The 24,871-nt window shown below is 43.1% G+C and overlaps 14 protein-coding genes across 14 annotated transcripts; 6 read left to right on the forward strand and 8 right to left on the reverse strand.

Annotated features, from left to right (window-relative positions):
• Positions 1 to 22: 22 nt before the first annotated feature.
• KL928_001748 (uncharacterized protein) lies at positions 23 to 1,189 on the forward strand (the record flags this gene model as incomplete). The annotated part of the gene is made up of 1 exon (XM_043202147.1): positions 23 to 1,189. One exon carries the CDS (start codon positions 23 to 25, stop codon positions 1,187 to 1,189), a length of 1,167 nt encoding a protein of 388 aa, XP_043061025.1.
• A 6-nt stretch (positions 1,190 to 1,195) lies between these two features.
• KL928_001749 (uncharacterized protein) lies at positions 1,196 to 3,286 on the reverse strand (the record flags this gene model as incomplete). The annotated part of the gene is made up of 1 exon (XM_043202148.1): positions 1,196 to 3,286. The coding sequence occupies one exon, from the start codon at positions 3,284 to 3,286 to the stop codon at positions 1,196 to 1,198; it is 2,091 nt and encodes a 696-aa protein (XP_043061026.1).
• Positions 3,287 to 4,205: 919 nt separating this feature from the next.
• KL928_001750 (uncharacterized protein) lies at positions 4,206 to 6,026 on the forward strand (the record flags this gene model as incomplete). The annotated part of the gene is made up of 1 exon (XM_043202150.1): positions 4,206 to 6,026. The coding sequence occupies one exon, from the start codon at positions 4,206 to 4,208 to the stop codon at positions 6,024 to 6,026; it is 1,821 nt and encodes a 606-aa protein (XP_043061027.1).
• A 193-nt stretch (positions 6,027 to 6,219) lies between these two features.
• KL928_001751 (uncharacterized protein) lies at positions 6,220 to 7,440 on the forward strand (the record flags this gene model as incomplete). Its single annotated transcript, XM_043202151.1, has 1 exon — positions 6,220 to 7,440. The coding sequence occupies one exon, from the start codon at positions 6,220 to 6,222 to the stop codon at positions 7,438 to 7,440; it is 1,221 nt and encodes a 406-aa protein (XP_043061028.1).
• Positions 7,441 to 7,496: 56 nt separating this feature from the next.
• Positions 7,497 to 8,261, reverse strand: KL928_001752 (uncharacterized protein; the record flags this gene model as incomplete). The annotated part of the gene is made up of 1 exon (XM_043202152.1): positions 7,497 to 8,261. The coding sequence occupies one exon, from the start codon at positions 8,259 to 8,261 to the stop codon at positions 7,497 to 7,499; it is 765 nt and encodes a 254-aa protein (XP_043061029.1).
• Positions 8,262 to 8,753: 492 nt separating this feature from the next.
• KL928_001753 (uncharacterized protein) lies at positions 8,754 to 10,130 on the reverse strand (the record flags this gene model as incomplete). The annotated part of the gene is made up of 1 exon (XM_043202153.1): positions 8,754 to 10,130. One exon carries the CDS (start codon positions 10,128 to 10,130, stop codon positions 8,754 to 8,756), a length of 1,377 nt encoding a protein of 458 aa, XP_043061030.1.
• A 334-nt stretch (positions 10,131 to 10,464) lies between these two features.
• Positions 10,465 to 11,328, reverse strand: KL928_001754 (uncharacterized protein; the record flags this gene model as incomplete). The annotated part of the gene is made up of 1 exon (XM_043202154.1): positions 10,465 to 11,328. One exon carries the CDS (start codon positions 11,326 to 11,328, stop codon positions 10,465 to 10,467), a length of 864 nt encoding a protein of 287 aa, XP_043061031.1.
• A 977-nt stretch (positions 11,329 to 12,305) lies between these two features.
• Positions 12,306 to 15,875, forward strand: KL928_001755 (uncharacterized protein; the record flags this gene model as incomplete). The annotated part of the gene is made up of 1 exon (XM_043202155.1): positions 12,306 to 15,875. One exon carries the CDS (start codon positions 12,306 to 12,308, stop codon positions 15,873 to 15,875), a length of 3,570 nt encoding a protein of 1,189 aa, XP_043061032.1.
• Positions 15,876 to 15,974: 99 nt separating this feature from the next.
• KL928_001756 (uncharacterized protein) lies at positions 15,975 to 16,664 on the reverse strand (the record flags this gene model as incomplete). Its single annotated transcript, XM_043202156.1, has 1 exon — positions 15,975 to 16,664. One exon carries the CDS (start codon positions 16,662 to 16,664, stop codon positions 15,975 to 15,977), a length of 690 nt encoding a protein of 229 aa, XP_043061033.1.
• A 100-nt stretch (positions 16,665 to 16,764) lies between these two features.
• KL928_001757 (uncharacterized protein) lies at positions 16,765 to 18,156 on the reverse strand (the record flags this gene model as incomplete). The annotated part of the gene is made up of 1 exon (XM_043202157.1): positions 16,765 to 18,156. One exon carries the CDS (start codon positions 18,154 to 18,156, stop codon positions 16,765 to 16,767), a length of 1,392 nt encoding a protein of 463 aa, XP_043061034.1.
• Positions 18,157 to 18,401: 245 nt separating this feature from the next.
• On the reverse strand, positions 18,402 to 20,669 carry KL928_001758 (uncharacterized protein; the record flags this gene model as incomplete). The annotated part of the gene is made up of 1 exon (XM_043202158.1): positions 18,402 to 20,669. The coding sequence occupies one exon, from the start codon at positions 20,667 to 20,669 to the stop codon at positions 18,402 to 18,404; it is 2,268 nt and encodes a 755-aa protein (XP_043061035.1).
• A 340-nt stretch (positions 20,670 to 21,009) lies between these two features.
• On the forward strand, positions 21,010 to 21,522 carry KL928_001759 (uncharacterized protein; the record flags this gene model as incomplete). The annotated part of the gene is made up of 1 exon (XM_043202159.1): positions 21,010 to 21,522. The coding sequence occupies one exon, from the start codon at positions 21,010 to 21,012 to the stop codon at positions 21,520 to 21,522; it is 513 nt and encodes a 170-aa protein (XP_043061036.1).
• A 56-nt stretch (positions 21,523 to 21,578) lies between these two features.
• KL928_001760 (uncharacterized protein) lies at positions 21,579 to 24,194 on the reverse strand (the record flags this gene model as incomplete). Its single annotated transcript, XM_043202161.1, has 1 exon — positions 21,579 to 24,194. One exon carries the CDS (start codon positions 24,192 to 24,194, stop codon positions 21,579 to 21,581), a length of 2,616 nt encoding a protein of 871 aa, XP_043061037.1.
• Positions 24,195 to 24,408: 214 nt separating this feature from the next.
• On the forward strand, positions 24,409 to 24,855 carry KL928_001761 (uncharacterized protein; the record flags this gene model as incomplete). Its single annotated transcript, XM_043202162.1, has 1 exon — positions 24,409 to 24,855. The coding sequence occupies one exon, from the start codon at positions 24,409 to 24,411 to the stop codon at positions 24,853 to 24,855; it is 447 nt and encodes a 148-aa protein (XP_043061038.1).
• Positions 24,856 to 24,871: the final 16 nt, after the last annotated feature.

Genomic DNA, 24,871 nt, shown 5'->3' on the forward strand with positions numbered 1-24,871 from the left:
TCAATTCGTCGCAAAGAACATAATGAGTTTTGCTCGCGATGAAATCATTGTCCCGTGTACAAACGTTCAATTGGACACCCCGACGAGAATCAATGAGCTGCGACATGCCATTAGCTCCAGTCATCTGATGAATTCTGTGCATAACCTGCATGAACTAATCGATCAATTATTTAGTTTCGTCAAAAACAGCCGAAGGACCGATGTAGCTAACATCCAAGACCTTCTGGAGGGTGGCAAGGAAATCAAGATCTATGAAGGATGTCCCTGGTCCAATTACAAGGCCGTCAAAACATTGGACTGGTCTGCCTATGATGAAATTGTTGCTTCGTCCATCTCTATCATGCAGATATATCATCTGCTGACATTGGAGGCCCTCGAAATACAATACAGCTCGAACGATCTCGCTGACGACGCGTGGAGAAAATTATCTAATATGCTTAAGAGCGCATTTGGGCTTGCGATTGAATTTCGGGATCAGGTGTCTGAATTGCATCGACCGCACTTTGATTACATTTATCATCTGAACCAGATAATGGTGCAACTTTTAGTTGTATTCAAGAATATCCACGTGACACATAAAGAGATCGAGGCCAGATTTGGTGATTTTGATCAAGTTCCGGAAAAACTGAATACTTATGCTCGCATACTGATATTTGTCTACAATGAATGCGCAGTTCTGGAACAACTGAGGAAATCTTCGCAAGTTGGGACTTTGAGGAGTTTTGTGGAAATTCTGTTTTCATACTACAGAAGCCTATCCTACTATCACAAGAATGAGCTGGGAATAGCCCTCGGTATCAGCACATATGGTCTTGCCAAAAGTATTGATCAATCCAAGATCAGATCGAAGTTGCACATCAAGGCGAGAAAAACCAATGTTAAAGACAAGCACCTTTGGAGGGAAGAAATCAGGTTTGTAAGAGAATTTCAAAATTCAGCATTCCCACCTGCATTCCGACAGAATATCTCAACTGTAGTTGAATTATTACGCATTTTAAATTCCAAGTACGAGAAACTCAACAATAGCATCAATTTCCAGAAAGTGCCTTCCCCTGAAGAGGTGAAACAAGAATACCTGTTCAATTCTGCAGACTTGCCGTCTGGACTTCAAGTGCCACTGGTAGACATTAATCGTTTCATCCCAACATGTCTGGTGGAGAGCACTAACGTACAAGGTTCTTATTTTTGAAGCGGTTCAACCATATAAAAACCCTACACCGTTGCACCAATTGGACAACTTTCCATAAAAGCCCTGCAACTTCTTACCATGAGGCACGATAAACTGACGCACACCTCCCCCTGTTCCGCCTAGCATTGGACTCGATCTTTTATTGGTCAGAATCTGAATAGCATCAACCCAAGCTCCACAGCGTATATTGAATCCTGTTATAGTTTCATCTTCTTCCAAATGAAAATCCGAGTGATGACTTTTGAAATTTCCAAAATCCACATAGCTTCGATCACTAAAGAGAACTCTAATTCCGTCCAACGCCAAACCATGCGTGATTTGTAGCCCGGTAATTCGCTTTTCAGGAAATGTGACCATCAAATCACGGCCCTGACCTCCTCCGTAAACCTCGCTTTTGGTAAGAGACAATGTACCACCATTCACCAACACGGGAGAGCTCAGCTCTCTGAGGAATTTCCGCAAATCACTGATGTCTTTTTGTACAAACCCACGAGCAAGAACCCGAACGTTGATGGGCTTCTTGCTTTTCAGTTGAGACTCAAGTTGGGAGACGGACAAGCGAACGACAGGGCTGCAGCCCTGACCTTTCAAGAACACGGGTAAGAACTCGTATTGCAAATCGGGAAATTCACCGGTCATGAACTCGACTAGATAGATCCCTGAAGGTGCCACCAAGTCCAAAGTATCTTTATCGATCGCCAAAACGGAGATTTCACAGACTGCATCTGCAGGCAGTTTCATTCCCTGGTTGCATCTAAACGCAGTTGGTCTAAATGACTCAACATAGAAATCAGCAGGAACAGCAAAGGCTGGATGATACAGAAACCTTATTTTGTCCAATCTGTGCCATCCAGGCTCTGTGCTTGTGAGAACAGGGCCCCATTCTGACTTCTTTGTTCGCTGACAATACGCCTCTTTCGCTAAGAACTTGCGGTTCATTGTTAGATAATCACGGAGCATAACTCCGTTTTTTTGGTGTGGACAGCCAAGCAGGTGTCCTATCTCATGCATGAAGGCCCCTAGAGTCAAGGTAAAGCATTCCCAAGCAGTGCCACATTGGTTGCAATCATTGGCCACCTCACTAGTACTGATCGGCGTAGTGTCGGTCAATGCTCTATGCAGAGACTCCATATTCATTGGCCAGGAGTGAAGTCCATGGGATCCAAAGATAGCCAGCTTGATCCTATCATTTCCACCGCCCAATGCGGCATGTCCCAAGATTAAGTTCTGCGTCCTATCCCAGTGAGCATCCAAGATCATGACAGCCGCCATAGCTGGCACGCGGGAGGTTGCAGACTCTGCAAATGGGCCACCATATTTGGTCAAAGCATCCATCGCAATGCCAAATAGCTCTCCAGCCTTCTTTGCCTTGGGGTTTTGTTGTGCATAATCAGCACTTCGAAGTTCGCCAACCGTGCGGTCCGAGCGAATAACATGGATTTTAATTTCGTTGCGCACAACTCCCTTTACCTCCTCAAAATAGCTGATGGTGCTCCGGGTTTTCTCTTCCACGAATCGGAAGCTCCTCGATCCGAATTTCTCTAAATACATATCATCCTGCGTGAAGGCCTGCATTAACCTTCCGCCCATGCGCAACTTGCGTACTGCCGCATCAAGATTGTTCCCCTCGTATCTTTTGGCCTGCGGACAGTCAAACAATTGAGGTGAGTCCTTGCCGACCAGAACACACAAATGTATTTTTGGAACAAGAGATTCGTCTTTTATCGGATTGTAGTTCAACTTGACCACTGCTTGATCAAACACTGTTGGCCCATCCTTGGGAAAGGCAGGCTTCCCGTTCATCCATATGCCATCTACATGCTGCAAAGTGAGACAGTTTATCCCATCTCCGAGATGGACCATTGCTTTGAAGTAGCCATCCACTATCTCGTAATATTGCACACTAAATTTGTCATTGAACACTGCAAGCAATCCCTTGCGGCGTGCAAACGTTTGCCCTTTTAAGATGTAAACAGGGACCTGCAGCTCGAGCTGCTCCGGAGGCAGGTTTTCGAATTGAAAAGGCATGAATTTAAAAAGTAAGACAATTTTAGAATCAGTTTTGAGCAACGCATACGGATAATAAGGAGATATCATGTAGGCTGAAACGGCACAAGGCCTAAACAATAATAAGGCACTCGTGCTTATATCCTAATTGAGAAATGTTATTCGATTTCTTGCAAGGAACCGTACATGTTCTTATTATTGTGACTGCATGGTTTACAGGCTGTTAGTGCGCTGAATAAAAAGGTCGTTATTTACCGTAGACAAACATCTACTGCAATCGTCAATAGAAATCTATGCGGGATTTGCTCGGATCTTTCAGAACCAAAGGATGCGACAATCAGGGCAAGTCGGAGCTCATCTGCAATAGTGGTAAGATATGCTTCCAGTTATTTTTAGAATCATTCAGCTTTTGCAGTCTTACAATCACAATTCCTAGGCGAGGACCGAAAACTTTTGGTGGAGGTCAATAAAGCGGCTCTGTGGTATGTCGTCATCGATCCTAATTATTTATAGAAGATGTCGGCAGAAACCTTATATAAATTGCACTTGCTCCGTTATTATTAAGTGAACCCTGTAAGTGTGCATCACATCAACGGAAAAAACAATTTTGCTTCCAAGCGAAAAAATTGAGTTTCTAAAAGTCTTTCTATTGTCGACCTATATTTCGACGCGACTATCTGTAAAGGACTGAAATTTGCCAAGTTGAAAAAAATTACAACAAAAATCGCAAGCAGTCAAAATTTGGTGAGCTTAGCTGAGGTGATTCAGGTGCGAAGACAAAGGTCCAAACAGAAAAAAGTTTCAAGCATACATCCCGACTCAATCCTTTAACCTCTTGTTCTACTGGACGGACCATTCCAGCTAAGGTAAAGCCTAACGGCAAAATCTAGTGACATTCGCCACTCCATCCCACACTGTTTGAGTCAAGCATTGTCTCGAGACATACATTTTTTGGGCATTCAGATTTTCAGAATCAGTACATTCCTTCCTTTGGTCCGCCTTTCACAGCATGGGAGACAACAGCGACCTATCCTCAAAATTACAAGATCTTAGCATTCATAATCGTGGCCTTAATCCTAACGCACAGGCCAAGCTATTAGCTTTTCAAGCCAAGAGGCAACAACAGCATTCGAGCGAAGAACTTTTCAGCCCGGCAAGAAATGCCTCTCCAATCATGAGCTCGCCGACGACTCCGCGCACCGAGGACGCTGGCGCCCCGGGAACTCCAAATCTTGATGCGGAGGAGAAGGCCGACACTCAATCCGCGGAAGGCCTGATGAGGCGAACATCCTTTAGGATTCCAAAGAAACAACCGGAAACCGATGAGAAAGCGCTGTCGGATTCAAGGAGCCGCAGCCATAGTTTCAAAACCATCAAAGACCCCGTGGAGCGCCCGTTTGGCGGACACGCAACCAAATCATCGGAAACTGTGACCAGTCAGGAAAAGCCTTTACCAGAATTACCGGACGTAGCTTTGGCTGATAAGTTAGATGCGATTGTTCGAAACGAGATTAATCCAGCGCCCTCTACAGAGGCTAAACCCCCTCAAAGAAAACAGTCATTATCTCAAAGAAGAGGAATGAAATTCGACCTTAATTCCTTGACCGACCCTCAGAGTCAAACATCTTCCAATAAGTCAATGAATAAGCTAAAACTCAATATGCTGCCTCAGAGAGGAGTTCCGAGTGTTCCGCATAACAGCGCGCCTGCTCCTATCGGAGGAGCAAGATCTAAACCAAATCTGCGTCTTCCCCAGGCGCAACCCAAGCCCGCAGGCATGTTTGCTAATTATGCGAAGTATGTGGACATTAAGTCGGGTTCTCTCAATTTTGCTGGTAAGGCATCTGTACATTCCAAAGGTGTTGATTTCTCAAATGGCTCTTCTTTTAGAATATCTCATGACGATCTACAGTTTTTGGAGGAACTGGGACGTGGAAACTATGGAATAGTATCCAAAGTATTGCATAAACCTACAGGTATTATCATGGCAATGAAGGAAGTCCGGCTGGAGCTGGACGATTCTAAGTTCAGACAAATCCTAATGGAGCTCGAAGTGCTTCATAGTTGTGTGAGTGATTGCATTGTGGACTTCTACGGCGCATTTTTCGTTGAAGGTGCAGTTTATATGTGCATGGAATACATGCAAGGTGGGTCACTTGACAAAATATATGGAAATGGGCTTAACGAACCTGAGTTAGCATATGTTACAAAATGTGTTGTGAAGGGTCTTAAGCAGCTGAAAGACGATCACAACATTATCCACAGAGATGTGAAGCCGACAAATATTCTGGTCGGAGACTCTGGGAAAGTGAAGCTATGTGATTTTGGTGTTAGTGGTAATTTAGTCGCTTCGTTAGCCAGAACCAACATTGGATGCCAGTCATATATGGCACCAGAACGCATAAAATCTTCAACGCCAGACGACGCTACCTATACAGTCCAATCGGACATTTGGTCATTGGGATTATCAATACTTGAGATCGCAAAGGGCAGTTACCCTTATCCACAAGAAACCTACGACAACATATTTTCGCAACTGAGTGCAATTGTTGATGGCGAACCACCAACTTTGCCTGACGATCGCTTTTCCAAAGAGGCACGTGATTTCGTGAATCTGTGCCTCAACAAGAATCCAAATAATCGTCCTGTCTATGCTGAGCTTTTGTCGCATCCATGGCTGAACAAGTATGACGACGCTACATGCCAACAACTCATGGCGAAAGTTGTTGCGGTCGCTTTAGAGAAGAAACACGAACAAAGCGAGAATTCTCCTGATACTTCAGAGTCTCATGTCATGCCGCCATTGCATAAAACACGGCTAAACAGGTAGACATTGTTACATACTATCATTATCACTGATTATATCAGCATTTTCTTATATATTATACTCCGTAGTCAGTCGAACCCAAAATTTTCCCGGACGATAAAAGTCCAATGAAGGCTCGAATTACATAATCAACCAAGGAGACGGTGCGAGGGTAAAAAAAATAAATTAGAGCCGACTGATATACATATACCCAACGATGATTTTATGCAAGAATCTGATCTCCGCCAATCTCAGACCTGGTATTGTGGGAATCAGGGGACTTGCATCAGTCCCAACTACAGGTCACGTGGGAGAACAACGCGCGGAGGAGACCATTGTTCCCAAGCCAAGAAGAAGACGAAAAGTTACTCAGTTCACTGACAAGCTGAACAAAGGACCCTCTTTCGAGGATTTTATCAGTGGAAAGGCTAAAGATCTACTTGTAGATCCTCTGGAATTGGCGCGGAAAGACCCTGACGCAAGGTTGCCCTCGTGGCTCAAAGTTCCGATTCCCAAAGGTAAATCATTTCATTCGCTGAAGAAAGATGTCCGGGAGTTGAAACTGGCAACTGTGTGCGAGGAGGCCAAGTGTCCAAATATTGGGGAATGTTGGGGAGGTAAGAAGTCAGAAGCAACTGCTACAATCATGTTGATGGGAGATACTTGCACGAGAGGGTGTCGTTTCTGCTCGGTGAAGACAAACCGAAACCCGGGCCCCCTAGATCCAAACGAGCCCGAGAATACAGCAGAGGCAATAAGCAGATGGGGACTTGGATACGTGGTTTTGACTACCGTGGACAGAGATGATCTCCCCGACGGAGGTTCTCATCACTTGCGCTCTACTGTCGAGAAAATCAAAGAGAAAGCTCCTCAGATTTTAGTTGAGTGTCTGTCAGGAGATTTCCGTGGAGACCTGGAGATGGTCAAAGTCCTTGCATCTTCACCGCTAGATGTTTTCGCTCACAATCTAGAAACCGTGGAAGATCTGACTCCACATATAAGAGACAGGCGTGCTACGTACAGACAGTCGTTGTCGGTGTTACGCACGGCCAAAGAGACTAACGGCAATCTGGTGACGAAGACTTCCCTGATGCTTGGATTCGGAGAAACTGATGATCAACTTTTGCAAACTTTGAAAGATTTGAGAGAGAATAACGTGGACGTGGTGACTTTCGGGCAGTACATGAGACCTACGAAGAGACACATGAAGGTTGTTGAGTACGTCACTCCAGGAAAATTTGAGCACTGGAAGAATGTTGCCTTGGATATGGGATTCCTTTACTGTGCATCAGGACCGCTGGTGAGGTCCTCTTATAAGGCTGGAGAGGCGTTCATCGAGAACGTGATTAGAAAACGGAGACGTAACGTGGGTGTTTCTCGCGAAGTGGAAGTTGGTGACGACGTTTTCGTGTCCAAGGAGATTATAAGGAATATTTAACTTACGCAATAAACGATAAAGGTAAAGAGTACATTATTATGGAGAGTAAGCGCCCATCAATCAAGGAAGTAAAATTTTCTATTAACCAGCAGTTCAGTGAATATTGGAACATGTTTGCCTGTTGGGTCGTAGGAGACGTTCGCGCTGAATAGCATCGCCAAGCTTTCAATCGAATTTTTGTTCTGATCTCGGTATTCAAGAACCTTATCAAGATAGATGAATAAACATTTTAATATCTGGTAGTTCTCCAACGGGAGCGCTCTAAGAACAGAATCAAACTCGCGAATTCTAATGGAAACGTTCGAAAGTTGAAGTAGTAGTTTAAGTTGCGTGCAATCTTCCTCGTTCAATATTCTTTCTCCGGAGCGAAGCCATCGCTTGAAAAGTGTCGTGACGGCATGTATGCTAGGTTTCGGGTTCAGGTTAATCAAGTCCACGTCCCCCAAGCTGTTGAACATTTCCTCCAATTTGTTGATTTCCGATTTCACAGACGATAAGCGGAAAATTCCAACTTTGTCATATCCTGTTTCTTGGTCCAGATATGTGAAGCACCTATACATCATTATTGGGACCTTTAATCCATTGTAGTAAAAGTTAGACATTTGTGAAGACTCCTTGATCGTGAGACCGAAACATTTTGATCTAGGCTCTGAAATATCACTCGTCTTCGCTTGATAATCATCTGGTAGCTGTGTGGTTTCGGACTCTTCAGGCGAATCAAGGAGTAGAGCGAGCTTATCCAAATGTCCTGTGCTCGAAGAAGATCGCAATACTTGTGAATTGTGTCCATCTAAAACGATTTCTCGACTGCCTTCGCTCATTAAATATATGTTATATTACGTCAATTGTCAAAAGTCCTAAACCAATGTTGTTGGTAATGGGATATACCCAATAACCTCGATGACACCGCTAGAGAAGAATCCACCAGGTACAATGTAAAAATGTGAGTTTTATAACTTTGAAAAGGACTGTGCTCCCAACCAAGGTCCACACCCCAGGTGATGTTATATTATGTAATGATACAGTACAGTGCAAACAAATCTGGCGTTCATCCAAAGCGCACTAAGATTTGTTAGTGAGTACAAGCTTATCTTAATTTTTTCTTTTTCCTTTAGCAGGGCCCAGCGGTTCTTTAGTAGTAGTGGAGCTGACACAGCCTGATTCTACGTTTTTTTTTTTTTATATATGATTTTGAAATTTCATCTGGCTGAAATTCTAAATGTCCGTATTTCGTCGAGATCTGATTTGAGTTAATTTTGATCTATTCTTCTGTATAAAGAGAAAAAGATTGCCAAATTATTCACCGCTGAGGTTTATTCGGCCTCCTCAGTTGCTTTCACAACCTTGGTTTTTGCCTCCTCCTCGATCTCTGCATCAATCTTAGCAATCTCTGCTTCAAGCTTGGCTGCCTTTTTGTCAGCCTTGGCAATGTTCTCCTTAGTCTGCTCCTCTTGCTTCGAGTTAAACTCCTCCAGCTTGGCCTTCAAGCTGCTAATCGTATTTGGAATCTCGTCAGATTTCGAAGGCAACGCGATGGACAGCTCCGACAATTGAGCAATGACATCAGGCTCGATGACAAACTTGGAAGATTGTTTCTTCTGTGTCTTTTTTCCTTTCTTGGCCTTGTTACCGGCAAAAAAGTTTTCCTGTTCCTTCTTAATGATGACAGCATCCGCAGGCATTTCAATCTTACGACCAGTAGAAGTAATGTTTGAAGGAGCTTTTGATTCTTCCAGTGGCTCCTTGTCAGTCCTAACATAGGTAGGATCGAAGTGGCCAAGCAAAGTCTCAACCAAAGTGATCTCGCGACTAAAAGCAGGTCTCCTTGAAGTTTCCTTCAAAAGCTCAATTTCAGCTTGCAAATCTTGCTTTTTCAAGGTCAAGTTGTAAATCCTCTCCTCTTCTTCTCTTCTTTTACGCTCAGCCTCCATGTCAGCAACGAATTTCTTGTGCTGGGCATCAAATTCCGATCTCACCTTGTTGATCTCGGCGTAGATTCCATCTTTCATTGAGTACAGAGCTTTTCTCTTGTCGAACAATGACTGTCTCTTGTCCTGAACACCCTTGTTCTTCAAGCTCAATGAATCCAAGCTTTTGGTAACCTCTTCGAACTTCGCTTGGATTTCCTTGTTGGAAACAGAAGATTGCTTTTTCTTCAGCTCTTGGATCTTGAGCTTGTCATTATCAATGGACTTCTGCAGTTGCTCAATAGAACCAAAATCCTTTTTCAGCTTTCTCAAAGAGGTGATCTCCTTGACGTATCTTCTCTCATCAACAAGCTTCAAAGTACCAGAACCAATGAGATCTTCCAATTGGTTGATTTTTCTGTCAATTTCCTCGACATTCTTGAAGCTGTTCTTGGAGTTTTGGGCCTGCAAATCACCAATTTTTTTCTTCATTTGGCCATCAATAGCCCTGATCTGCTCGTTCAGCAAGTTTCTTTTGTTCTTAATCTCACTCTGCTGCTTGATGATCGTGTTGAGCTCAGATGTCAACCTCTTTCTCTCTTCCAAAACATCTTTCGGAGTCACAGTGATCTCGATCTGCTTGTTCAAGTCAGCAATCTCTTTGTTGTATTTGTCCAACTCCTTGTTGAGCTCAGCAAGCTTGGCATTTCTTGCTTTAACGTCAGGCTTCTTGATGAACCGTTTGTTTCTAGGAGCTTTGATCGCTGGCACTTCGTCAGACATTTTTCCACTTATCAATTCTTTGGATATCAAAAGTTTACAAAGAGGTCAAATTTGAGTCCGGCCACTAACTCTATTAAATAGAAGATGGTAAACTTGCAACACTTGGTACTCTAAGTCTCTGAGGGAGAGTGAAAACCAGTCGAGCTTTAATTTTTCAACACTTCAACGACAATTTTCGATCTCGAGGTTTTCTGTTTGGTACACGACATCATCTTGCTATAGTAGGAGCAAGAGGGTCGAAACTCATTCGGAAACAATAAACTGGTATAGTGATGTAAAAACCTACGTACGTATAGCAATATATCTTAACAAACCAATCGGGCTGCGTCGTCCTCTATAAATCCCCAAAGAAACACATTTTCACTCCTAGAGAGAAACCCACATGGGCCAAAATCAATAGTCCAAGCGCCAGCATCGAGAACTTTTTGTCTTCCTGACCGAAAATCGTTCCAAAATACTGAGATATTTTAACTGTGATGCTCCATCCACTGAGAATGGCCCCTATCCCAATACATGTCCATTTAAGAACACTATCCAAAACGTGATGATTTATAAGTAATCCACGGAATATACTTAAAAGCGCAGCTGGGATCCACATGATATTAGAGTACGAGTATATCGAGATGAGCTTGGTCAAGGGAATTAGCAGGACGACTTTGAAATAGAAGCGTAAAGCCAAATACAGGAGCGTTGGGATTATTGCAATGTATCCATATAGCAAGTTGATGGAAGTGATGATCATTTTAAAATAGTTGATGCCTAGTTTGTCATTTTGTAAAAACCATTCGCTTATCAGTTCAGCAAATGAGTTGCAAAAGAATAAAAGATAAACCAAGGTTGCCGTGATCCAAACTGATCCGTAGAGGTCCCCAACTTCCCTAAACTCCTCCTCGGGAAGTCTCACTAAAGGGTTCAAGCTTTTGTAGCAATTGCGGAAGAAATCTCCTGACTCAAGATCAAAGAATTGCCGGTAATAATTGAGGGTGAATATTCCACCAGAATAGGTTTTCTTGGACTTTGAACTCGTGAATGTTGTATTTGCTGTTGACGGTGCAGTCGTTGGTTCTGGGTTTGCCGGAGAGCCTAAATCTGCTTCATGCACTTCTGATGCGCCACTATCCGGCTGGATGAACACATCGTCATCATCAAAAGGCTCAGGAACGGGCGGTTGAGGTTTTAAAGAGGTGTATTTTGACATGATTAGTGCAAACCACGTATAAATTAATTCAAGAGAATTCGACGCGTCGACCGAGACTCTCGTCGAACTGCAGAACCCAATTCGTCGCGCCCTAATTGAAACTTGTGTTTTTTTATTGTGCACTGAAATTTAATTAATTCATCGTGCCAAGAACGGATATCAACTCGGAATGTTCAAGACGCGTCATTCATATGGTGTAAAGGGCTGGAGTTTTAAATTCATAATTGCCGCAATGACTTACGCGAACCTAGTTAAGTAAATCCACCTTTCATACTGTAAGTAGTACGTTTTACTGCCAGTAGCACGAACTCTGATCCTCCAACTAGTGTTTCATATCTTGATACCACCATACGGACGTGCCATAATTCTAGATCTGATACAACAGTGTCGTGTACCAACCGGAATTACTGGAACAATAAGATCAGCAAAGCAGAATCTGGACTTTGAGGCGTACATGCTCACAGGGAGAACCTATGGTTCACCATCAGCAGACTGCTTTACATCCCGTACCTGTGCACAGACACAGACTATGGAGTATATTATTGAATTCCGAGATCCGGCATTCATGCAACCAATGCTATTTTTGGCGTTTTCTTGGTTCAAGATAATAATTTACTTGCACGCTTGAAAATTTTACGACAACAAAGGGACGCTGTGTCTTCCACGACCATCCGCTGGACAGTTCTCAGAGGGGGTCAAACTTGTAAATGCTTTTTAAGTTTTGTTTAGAGATTTCTTGCGTTACAATTTGAGGTGGTTTCTTTGAAAGAAACAGCTTTTCGAATCCACAGAATCTGCGTGTATGGATAGTAATCGCGCACACTTCTCCAACATCAAATAAATACACTCTGCTTCAAACACAAGCTATTTCACAGCAAGAAAACAGCTACAGTTTCGTCATTCACTATTATATTACTACACAGTTGATACCCTTCCACTCGTTTGAAAAGAATTTAACGCGCTTTTAAACTCCACCAATGGTCAAACTCAATAATTTTGTCCTTCTCAGTTTGGTGTCCACCATGGTGAACGGTCTATACCTTCCCTCGATGTTTCCTCGCCTGGAGATGAGGAAAGTGATAAAAAGAGAAAACTTCGATAATGAGGGGATAGCTCGAGATAGTTTATATTCGAACTCGAGTCTAACCGAGGTTGAGAGCTCGTCATCATCAGCATCATCCATATCGTCAACATCATCGCCCTCCGAGAGCTTGGAGGATTTATTGAATCCTTCAAATTGGCTGTATTCACCGACCTCAGATTCTCCAAGCTCTTCTAGTGAGTTTCTAGAAACAAAGCTGGCTTCATCATCTTCCGCTACTTCGCAATCTACTCCGTCATCCTCCTTTGAGACTCAAGCTGAATATACTCAAAGTTCCAGCTCGCAGGAGACTACGTCTCATTCCACGCTTTCTTCCACTTCCAGCTCAGAGATTTCAACAAGCAACTCTGAAAGCACCGAGAGCGTGACTACCCTTGGAACTTCATCATCCGAAATTTCAAGTATAGGCTCTTCGGAATCTCACTCAAGTTCGTCGTCAACGTCTTCAGCGTCATCGAGCGTGAGCTACACTGGTGCTACACAAGCGAAGGCTACATTTTATGCATCAACATCACAACAGCAATCCGAGTCGTCAGCTTCAGCTTCCTCATCGGTTTCTTCAACCAGCTCTCCCAGACTCTCTTCAAGCGAAACAGCAGACAGCTCATCAAGCGAAGCTAGTAGCTTAGAGGGTACGAGCTTGAGCTCGACTACCATAGCGCTATCGGGCGTCATAGCAGAGTCAACTAGCTCCACCTCTTTATCGGAATCTTCAGATTCTGATATAAGCTCTTCGTTCAGCTCCTCATCAAACTTTGCTACAGGGTCGTCAAGTCCATCTAGCAGCTCTGATTTGGCCGTCAAAGTCGTTGGCAGTACAGATTCGGCAACCTTTTCAAGTGAGGCTTCCTCGTCGTCATCCGCTGGCGGCACGGAGTCGACAATATCGGAGACAGATTCGCCTCTGCCTTCTTCAACGAGTGTCGAGTCCTCATATTCAGAAACACAAGCCTCACCACCATCAGAGACTACCGGAGTAGCAACATCACAAGATGATTCTGAGACTTTCTCTTCAGATGATTTGGGATCTTCATCGTCTTTAGAGCCCGACTCTAAATCCTCCTCTGAGATTACGATAGCCTATGAGACCTCTTCAGCTTCTGCGTCACCGTCATCCGAATCGCTGGGAGGAGAATTGTTGACCGAGTCACCGGAGCCTTCCTCCTCGACTATCGAATCCATTGGGCCGGGAACCGTGTCACAATCACTTGAGTCCTCATCTTCCAATGAATTTGAAACAGATTCCCCATTACCATCTGGAACATCTCTCAGTTCTGCGATTTTGGATTCTACATCAACGACATCACGCGTCTATGGAAGTTACTCAGGATTTGCAAAAATCACCACTACTCAGAGCTCGAGCCCTCTAAGTGTGATAAGTGCCACACCATCACCAGGGAATGTGTCTGCAGGATCATCTTTCTGGACCTTATCACCCACAAGTGCCGAGACTATCGCAGCTGAATCTACGGACCTGAGCAATAACTTATCTACCGGTATGGCATCAAGCTCTTTTACAGGAAATGCTGCCACGACCACCTCTTTTCTAGATACAAGCACAAATGAGAGCTCATCAGTCACCGAGCCAGAATCATCATACTTGGAGCCATCCAGTACAGAGAATACATTTTTGGGAACTTCATCGTCAACTCTTGACATTCCGGGAGCCAGTCTAATAAATTCTGCCTCACAGATTTTTTCTGAATCCTCTACCAGTTCACCTGTGAACGCTGCCACGACATTGTCAAGTGTCACTCCAACTGGGGATACTCTATATTCATCTTTTACTCCATCAGGTTCTATAGTTGCTGCCTCTTCGACTTGGAGTTTATCAAGTACTTTGAGTTCACTCGGTTCAACTGGCAACGCGGCAACTACAATTGAAGGATCATCATCTACCAGCTCGCCAGCCTTTATCGGTGTCAGTTCTTCGGTTACGAACCAAGAATCATCTAGCACAACTGCTCAACAAGGTCTCACTTCTTCGCTGACTGATAGTGGATCCGTTGCTGATCGCTCTTCCGTAATGACGTCATCGCTATCTTCGACGCAATCGGCCTTCCAACCTGTCTCCGCCATTACGACTGACAGTCAAGCATCCCTGGTCTCACAGACGTCAAGTGAAACTCAACCACTCTCATCATCTGACTCTACAGCTGACCAAGGGACTGGATCAGTTGGGCCTACAACGGCCTATAGCACTCAATCGACGTATGAATTTGGTTCTGCCAGCTCCACAGAAGTGCCTGCAAATACGTCTGAGTCCAATACCTCATTTTCAGTGAGCTTGTCTGGAACAACTCCTGAAAGTACTGAACACTCATTTACCGAATATTCGGGTAGCAGCCCTGGTCTGGGTACCACGGGTCCTGCAACCTACCAACCGCAACAACCTGAAAGTACTGTTTTTGCGATTTCCTCCTCTGTGCCTACAACTACAGCACCAAATTGGCTTCCAACTAGTATTGTGTACCAAAATCCGTCGACTGCATCTGGAACGTCACAATCTAGCACCTCATCCATTGCAGAGTCGGCCTTACCAAAAGCCATCTCCCCAGTTGAGACTGCAGCAGTGTCACCGGATTATAAGTTGATCACCGTGGGATTCAAGCAAGAGCTAAATTACCCATTTGTTTGTGAAAACTCCTACTCTTCCAATCAAATCTTCGAGTACCTGCCGAAGGTGCTCACATACCCAAATCCGGAAGTGAACGAGTCTGCTGTTTTTGTCAAACAATTGGTTCCTTACTCTTCTGCGAACGTTGACTACATTATCACTGTTGCAGAAGTTTACTTTGACCAAGATTACATTACTGACTTACAAAACGAGATTAGTAATACTTCGTCAACGCTCTACACGAATCCAGATGCAATTCAGAATTCTCTTGCCAGCTACATTGACAGCCGAGTTCCTATAAATGGTCTGTTGGATGCAACTTCAATGGGATCTGCAACTATTGGAGGAGATTCTTCGGGTACACAAAGTGGGGAAGATAGCGATGGAGCTGATTCTCAGTCTTTAGGATCTATGGATTCTTCCACCATAAATTCTTCTGGATCAACAAAGGTACAAGGTGGCAGAATAGCTGGTATTGTTGCCGGATCTGCTGCAGGTGCTACAGCTTATGCGGCAGTCATGGTATTCATTTACAAAAGAAGAAAGAAGAAGCTTCAAGAACAATACGAAACCGAGAAACATGCGGATGTTGACGGTCCTGGTGAATTCCACTCGTTAATGTTATCCAGTGGCTCTCCAGCGGATGCTGACCAATACCATTCTGATTATTCAGGCGAAGGTGCCGTTCGCCTCACGAACTCTTCTTCGGGCGCATCTTTCACACGAATGTTTACAAGAAATTCCAACTCCAATGTGGAGCTGGGATCAACCAGATACATGCCTTCCATATCCAACCCCACGAATGTGAAGAACTCTTTGGGTTGGTGATCGCTGGTACAAAGTCGCTTTCAATTCTGTATTGAATGATAGAAAAATGGGATTACATAGAGCTCTTTTCAATTTTAGTTCCAATTATTATTACAAATGCTATAATACTAGCTTTGCTGACTCATTGAGCAACTCTTTGTTTCTTTCATAGCGAAAGACCGCAAACAGAGTTTCGTCTATTAAATCTTTCTTCGTTGGCGAGCTGTAGTCTTGCTTTGAAGTCATAGAATCTCGCGATGTCTCCAACCATGAAAACCAGTTGGGAGGTAGTTTTGGATTTATTTCGGTGGCTTTCGCAGTCGATCTCAGCTCGCTGAAAGCTCGTATTGAATACAATTCAGCGAGCTCGCCTTTGAAATTATACTTAGATGATTCGTGTTGCAGAATTCCCCTTAGAATGCGAAACTCTATGTTTTCTTCGGTGCGTGGTTCTGAGCATGCATTAGAAACAAAATTAACTGTGTTTATAAATCTGATATTCAACTGTTCAGTGGTAAGTTCATCAGAAACATTGATTAACAGTTTGCGCTTATATTCATAATCCTCTCTGAACCTCATTTGAATATAAAGTGTGTATACTCGCTTGAAATGGCCTGGAAGCTTTAGGTAAGGCAAAAGCCTTATCAGATTTCGATAAATTATTTTGCATTGTTCAGCTTGAGTATAGTTTGAAAGGTACGATGCTGTCATACCATTGGTGCCATATATCTGACTTAGTACCGAATTTCTGTAAAGCAAGAGGTGTTTGCTTAAATGCACGTTCGATCTCGAATGTAAAGATCTGAGCATTCTTCGATACACAAGTTTTTTACCGTGATTATTTTGGTAGCGTAATTGTTTCTGTCTACAAAAACAATGGTTACCAAACTAGTCATTAATTTTGGTCATCTTACACAGTCATGAGCTTATCGTCAAACCAGCACTCGATATGCTTGCCTTTGATCTTTCCCCTTTTTATGTCATGGATGGAGGTAGAAAATCTTGCATATTGTAGTGGACCATGATTCAAAGCTTCAACAAAATACTTCTCCTGGAACTCATACGAAGGAAAAGGATCAACACCTAGATCTAAGAATTCCAATTCAGGGAAGCTTTGAATGAATGAGACAAATCGGGCCTGATCAATAGATTTGACACTTAACTTGAGACCTTTCAAGTTGCTCATTTGCGACAAATATCTTTCGAGCAACGGTAAATCTATTGGCGGCGATTCAATGACCAGATGACGAAGATTTGTATGCAAAGAAATACTCTGTAAATACGCCCGAATTCGAGTGTCCATATCAGAAGCCACGAAATGTTGACATGGAATTTTGACTTTGAGAGTCCTCAAATCTGTGATAGATGAGATAAACTGGGGACCGTGGTCAGCCAAGAAGTTGCATACTTGCAACTCCAACACCCTCAATCCTTTAACATATGGTGACAATGCCTCTAATAGTACTTTACCGGTTTGGGGAAACTGATTACCTTCTGACAATCGAGATATCCATTGCGGCAAATCTGACATGCGCAAGTCCTCCCACTTGATGTCCGTTTCCGGCAAACTCAATGTGGGATATTCAAACAAGTCTATCAGGCGAAGCACCTGCACCCTCGAAAACTCCACTGCCTCGAGTAGAAGTTTTGACTCTTGAGGATAAATCAGTGCCGATTTTATCGTAAGTTCTTGCAACTTAAGTTTGTGGCCATAGGTGATGAAGAGCGATGATAATGGTACCCGATATTGCTTCAAGCTAGTTCTCGCAATACCATTCACCGAAAACTTTCTGAGATGCTTGAAGTCAGAAACACTTAGCTTACAGCTCTGGGTCAGCTCCAGTTCATAAAGATTATTGTTGAAGCCTTCTAATTTTCTTGTTCTTAGTGATTGAAGACAGGGAGCATTTAGTACGCCTGACTCTGGTAGCTGAGCACACTTTAGATTTGTCATTCTGGATATACAGTGCCGGAGGAGACCAAGATCTTGGTTGACTTCAATTCTCTGAATTAGCAAAACCGAGTCACTTTCTGTAAGCGTTCTGATCAGCTGTTTCAGGCCATACGAGGTTCTCACTCTGCTCGAGTACACTTTGACACCACATATATCACGAAGATAATAGCTATCCTCCAAAAGGTCGTCAAGATAGAGGCTTTCATCATCCACTATGATAGATTGATATAATCTTTCACGACAGCATTGGCTCAAGAACTTGTTGCATAGCATCAAATGAAAACAATCTGACTGATGCAAGTTTTGACAGATCTGAAGTACGATTTCACTGGGCAAGGCCTCGATCATCAGGCGAAAATGTGTATGTGATTAATAGTCAAAAGTTTTAGTGATGGTCTTTTCGGTCTGTACCGCGTTAGTCTAGCTTTTTCAAGAAACAAATAGCCCGTCAACGAATCTCGGATCCTCAATTATGCACTGCATTGTGTGGTTATTGTGCCTCGAGGCAGTTTTTGACAAAAATACCCCATTTAGTCCGATTTTCAAGATTATCGTAATTATCGGTCGAAAAAATCGCAGGATACTTTTTTATTTTAGTACACAACCAACACCTTGTTATTCTCGGACAATAAACGGTCCATCAGCTCTTCACATCCATCTTTATACGTGATGATTGACAGATCGTTTGCTGGCTTGCTGACGTATTCATCATTAGGCTCGTGATCAAACTCTCCAGCGATGATGGTGATTTTAGAGTTTTTCGCCAAAGTAGCATCCTCTTGTATGGTAGCAAGTATCACATTGTCTCTGTGAATAATTATACGCGAGCTATCTATTCCTTTGTGCCGAACAAATACACTGAATAGTTTGAGTGCTATCAGGTCTTGTTGCGAGACAGTGGAATTCGATATAGTGAGTGTAAGCGAGCGAATCTCGAAAGAGTTTGGGTTCAAAATGGTATCGGCTGAAAATTGGGATTTCGTATCAATCACGGACCCTGATATATCACTTTTGAGAGCCACATCTTCATTATTGTTAACGAAAAAGCACCTGTAGATGTCTTTGTTATCCAGTCTGCTCATTTCGCTGACCAATGGCCTGTTTCTTTGATACTCCTTGAGGTTCATTGTCAGTATGAGTAGGTCATGTTTGAAATACGAAACGCCGTAAAGTAGAGTTTTGAACTGATCCTGCGGCAGACTATACAGAATTTCAGATGTGAACTGTAGTGAACTCAATTCGCTAAAGATTTTGAGGATGTTGAGAATTGCATTCAGCTGGAAATTATCACCGGTTTGTTCTCCTTTCAGCATCGAAGCGTAGAGCAAATCTGCTGTCCGCTCACTTAAGGACTTAACGTTCACAGCATGGACAGGAATGTGCTCTGGAATTGCCAGGTGATCCAGGAAAACCAAATCAGTTGATATATTCTCAACATTGTTGGCATTCAACACCAGCCTTCTAAAAACAATGTCTTCGTATTCATTAGTAGTTGATGCCTTTGTTGTCAAAGAAGCAGACCTATCTTCCTGTTCAGCAAGTCTTCGTTGAACTGAATCCCTGTATGACTGGGGATAGCACAACAAAGTCAATGGTGTGGTAACAAACGTCGTCACCAATGCCATAACGATGAACATCGAAAATGTCTTCTGAGATATTATTCCTGCATTCAGACCCGTGTTAAGAACCACAATCTCAACAATTCCTTTACAGGACATCAAGACACCAACAGTGAGACTTTCTCTTTTAAAGAGTCCAAAGAAACGAGCCGCCACAAATCCTCCGAAAATCTTACCCAACATTGCTACCACAATAATGCAAACGATATAAGCCCAGTCAATTCCCTTGTTGAGCAAGCCCAAGTTGACACTAAGACCGGCAAGTGCAAAATAGAGTGGGACGAAAACAATGTTCACAAGGTCTTCGATCTTTTCTGTAAGGATGATGACATAGTTGTTTTCCCTAGGTACAATCGTTCCCACGACGAATGCTCCAAAAATGGGATGGACACCAATTATATCTGTAAAGAAAGCTGATGCAAACATGAGCATAAGGATGATCGTGGTACCCAATTGCGATGGTCCATTTGAGATGTCGTCCAAGTATAATAGTACTTTTCTCAAAGCATAGCGAACTGGATACACCACGAATAAACACCAGCCAATTGTGACCAGACAAATGTAGGCTGTAACTTCTGATTTCGTGGAGTTCGCCAATGTGATGCTGAGAGCAAGAAGTATCCACCCAACCAGGTCATTTGTAATTCCCGCAGCTAACACTAGAACACCCACACGGTCTTTGACCAGCCCAAGCTCAGTAATAATACGCGCAAGTACAGGAAATGCTGTAATACACATTGCAACGGCAATGAAAACCATGAAGGTGGTGAATTTGATTGGTTGCAAGCTATCATCATGGACTCTGTATTCGTTCCAAAGACCGACTGCGATGGCACATCCAAGGCCAAAGGGCACAGCCATATTAAACAAGCCAACAGAAACCGCGATCTTAAGATTCTTTTTGATGAACACAACATCAACTTCACATCCTACCATGAATAGCAAGAGACAGACACCGACATTGGCGACCAAAGTCAAACCAGGAATAGAGTTTGTTGGGAACACAGTGGAAGTAAAATTCGGAATGTGACCCATCACGCTTGGTCCCAGCAGAATTCCAGTTATCACTTCCGCAATAACTTTGGGCTGTTTGATGAGAGATAAGGGGCGGTACACTATTTGAGCTAGAATCACAATGAATATCGTCTGAAATATAAACAGAGTATACGGCTGCGACGTGGAATACTCCAAGGGGTTCCTGCCACCAATAATGCCAGCAGTCGAAGATGTACTGACAGCCATTTTAGTAACAAGAAATTATGAAGAGCGAATTTTCTATACGATTGTTTTTGTACAGCTAATCAGTTAAAATGGAAGCCCAACGTTCTTGTACATCTATGCCTGGATATCGTAACAAAATAAAGAAGCAAGATTACTATGCCATCTTCACCTAGACAGTGTTGACTCATACAAACTACACCACCTACGCGCTGACTCAGCTTTTGTCCTGAGTCTGATACTTACTTTACTGATCAAACTGATTATCAGCCCCGAAAGTCGAATTAGGCCGATCGACCTTAAAATCCTCAAGGCTGTGCAGGTCGGATCATTTTTCAACATCACCGAAGTAACTCATTTTACAATGTTGCCGCAACCGATCAATATCACCAAATGGATAGCTGAGAACGAACACCTGCTTCAGCCACCTGTGAATAACTACTGCCTGCACAGAGGTGGTTTCACAGTGATGATCGTGGGTGGACCGAACGAGAGAACCGATTACCATATCAATCAGACTCCGGAGTGGTTTTACATGTACAAAGGAGACATGCTGTTGAAGGTAGTGGATGATGGGGAATTCAAAGATATTCCCATCAAGGAAGGTGAATCGTTCTTACTGCCTCCGAACACTCCTCACAACCCCGTCAGATTTGCAAATACCATTGGTTTGGTGCTGGAGCAAGATAGACCCGAAGACGTGGTTGACAAAATGAGGTGGTACTGCTCGAACTGCAAGGCTATCTGTCATGAGGCTCAATTCCATTGTGTTGACCTCGGAACGCAGGTCAAAGAGGCAATCCTTGCTTTTGATAAGGACAAGGACCTCAGAGTTTGCAAGAAATGCGGCTCTCTAAACTACTCAAAACCTCAGTGATACGAGACAGGATTCATTGCGATTTATGCGATTTATGTAGTAATGAGGAAAGACGTTCATAAGCTCACCCATTTCTTGTCAAAGGCTGCTTCCAACCATTTGTAGAGTTTATCATAAACAACCATGTTGGCGTTATTATGATTGATATTGTGGTTCGAATCTGGAAAGACATGCATATCATAGTTCTCAACTCCTTTTTTGTCGAACGCATCCAGAAGTTGTAGCGTATTTTGGTAATGCACGTTATCATCGGCGGTACCGTGCATGATGATAAATCTAGTGACCTGCTTGAACTTGTCGACATCACTAATCTTGGACATACTTTGGTAGTTTCCATTGTCTTCAGGTCTGCCCATATACCTCTCTGTGTAAATCGAATCGTAAAGCAACCAATTGGTCACAGGAGCAACGGCCATCCCGTATTTGAATGTGGTGCCAGAGTCATACTCGAGCGTTTTCAGAGTGGTGAAGCCACCATATGACCACCCCCAGATGGCGGTTAAGTCCATATCTATGTAATCTGTAGTCTCAATAAGCCGCTGGGTGGTCTCGACAATGTCTCGCGGTTCCCAATAGCCTATTTTGTCTTTTGCGAATGCTTTGTATTTCCATCCTCTGCCTCCAGTTCCCCTAGGATCAATATACCAAACAATAATTTCCAGACTTGAAACGAGTACCTCCTCAAAGCCATAATTGAACGCGGACGATAGCTTTTGCGCCCCAGGGCCCCCGTAAACACTCACAAGCAGAGGATATTTGTTTCTAGGATTGAAGTCAAATGGTCTCACTTCTATAACATCAATCTTGGTACCATCTTCAAGAGTCACAGTCTTGTACTCCTTGGACGGCACCTGATAGCGCTTCAGAGTTTCTTCGACCATATTTGCAGTGTTTAAATTCTTCGATTGAACGTACTCCTCTTTGTCCTCTGTGAAATTTTCCATTTGAATGATTTTATCTGTTGGAATAGCAGGTCCTTTGTATTTCACGAGACCATATTTCCCTCCACTTGAGACAGACAATTGATAAGTGCTGACATTCTCAGTATTGGTGAGGTTTTTGAGGTCCGTGCCATCAAGTTTAACGGTGAAAATGTGCCTTTCGAGAGCATTTCCTGCTGTACCGATCAAATAGAGCAATTTGCTTGTCGGGTTGTATCCGGCTACACCATCAACAACATCCCAATCGCCCTTAGTTATTATTTTAGGCTCAGAGTCTGTGGCATGCTCAAAGTAAGCCAGATGATCGTGGTAGTCATAGACAACTGTGTCAATGTAACCCCCTCCTGGCACGGTATAGATGTCTCCATTGTTATTATACCATCCCTCGTAATCCTTCGTATCAAATGAACGCACAACTGTGGATTTTTTTGTCTCGCTATCATAAACTCTGATATCAACAAGTCTGCTAGTCCTGTCAGTTTCTTTAATTATAAGTTGTTCTCCGTCAGTCCAGGCCATCTGGTACACCACGTAATCAGAACCGAGACGAGAATCATCGTGTGTAACTTCTTGCGTAGTCTTGCCGCTCAATGAATACACGTGCACAGACACAACAGGATTGTTGTATCCTGGTTTTGGATACTTCAACTTCTCCGTCACGGGATACGTATTGTCCCTGAAATACTCAAGGTCATAGACGGGAACGTCCGTATCATCAAATCTGATAAATGAGAAATGGCTTTCATCTTGACACCAATAAATTGCACGGTCACTCGAGAGTACCTCTTCCTCGTATACCCAGTCGGGTTTACCATTTGAAATTGATAAATTGCCATCATTTGTAATTTGAGTTTGTTCATTGGTTTGGAGATCCAATAGATAGATGTTGTTTTCGAACACAAATGTCACATACCTACCTTGAGGAGAAAACTCCGCGAAACTGACTCTCGGGAGGTCACTATCTTTTTCGAACACCGGTTTGATGGCCCCCGAATCAACATCGAGAATCCAATAAACACCATAGCTCGAATATCTCCACTGTGCCTCAACCTCGGACACCAACAGGGCTTTGTTGAGCTTCGAGTTCAAGGATATAAGGGAGAATCTATGCGTCTGACCATTGTATTCAACCTGCGGTTGATCGTACAGCTTCTTATTGAATTCACTATCAGACGCTTTTTTGAGGAAATGATACGAGCCTGAGCGATGCAGGTAGTATCCTTGATCTTCTTCATAGCTCAAGCCTGGGATGTCGATGAATACAAGATCATAGGAAAAGATTGAAAAGGCTCCAGTCCTGCTATCTTGTAGTGTCATCGGTACGCGTTCTTGCGGGTCTTTTAGCGCAGATTCGTCGGTAGAGTTTGGCGAAGTCGAGTTCTGACCAGGATAAACCGTCTTGTTACCATTTTGAAAAGCTCCACTATGTGCGAAAGTCACCAAGAGCACAATCCACACAATGAAAAGTACTATACCAAGAATTGATATTTTTCTTCTTGTTTTAGGTAGACTCAGAAACTGGTGAAGTCTATGGTAAAAGGACCTCCCCGCTAAGTCACCACTGAGATTGTTCAATCTCTTATGGGAATCTGGATGATAGACAAGATCTGCGTCATCATCGTCAATGGCAAAGTTGTTCAACTCCTCTAATTGGAACGAGTTTCTTCTTGATGTCTGATTTTGAAGCTCTATATCGGCATCTAGCCGATCTGTATCCGAATTTCTTGCCATATAGTCTATTGCGTGCTGATCAACCACACGCAAACCTCAGAATTTGAACCACTTTAAAATAATGTATGAAAACTACCCTATCGTTGGATGAATTAGAACAGAATGTACAATTTAGATCAAGCTATTTTACCCGGACCCGTAATAACAAATTAAAAAAATATTAGAAATATCAAAAATTTTCCATAGATATTGATCTAATTCGCATCTAAAGAGCATGTCGAGCACTCTTTTTGATGATATTTTCAGTGTCCAATCGTTGGATAGTGCTAGGTATGACAAAGTGTCAAGAATAATTGCCAACTCCACCAGCTCAGCAGATACCAAGCTTACTTTGGATATCAACACAGAATTATTTCCGGTTTCCACAGGCGATTCACTATCTGTGACTTTGGCAAAAAGCCTTGCTCTCGAAGGAGCAGAGGATGATCAAGGTATGTTCTCTACCAATGGTTCTTGGAGACCCCCTAAGCCAGGTCAAAGGTCTTTGATGGACGAATACGATTATGTCATGCATGGAACGGTTTATAAGTTTGAAGAAGGGAAGGATGATAATATTTCTGTCTATGTCTCGTTTGGTGGACTTTTAATGTGTTTAGAAGGAAACTACAGATCTCTTTCTTCGCTCAAACAGGAGAATCTGTACATTCTCATCAGACATTGATTATCACATTGTATAA

The sequence above is a fragment of the Ogataea angusta genome, assembly GCF_019207475.1.
Source record: "Ogataea angusta isolate 61-244 chromosome Unknown 61-244_NODE_3_length_881311_cov_93.026150, whole genome shotgun sequence".
In the NCBI taxonomy this organism is placed as follows: domain Eukaryota; kingdom Fungi; phylum Ascomycota; class Pichiomycetes; order Pichiales; family Pichiaceae; genus Ogataea; species Ogataea angusta.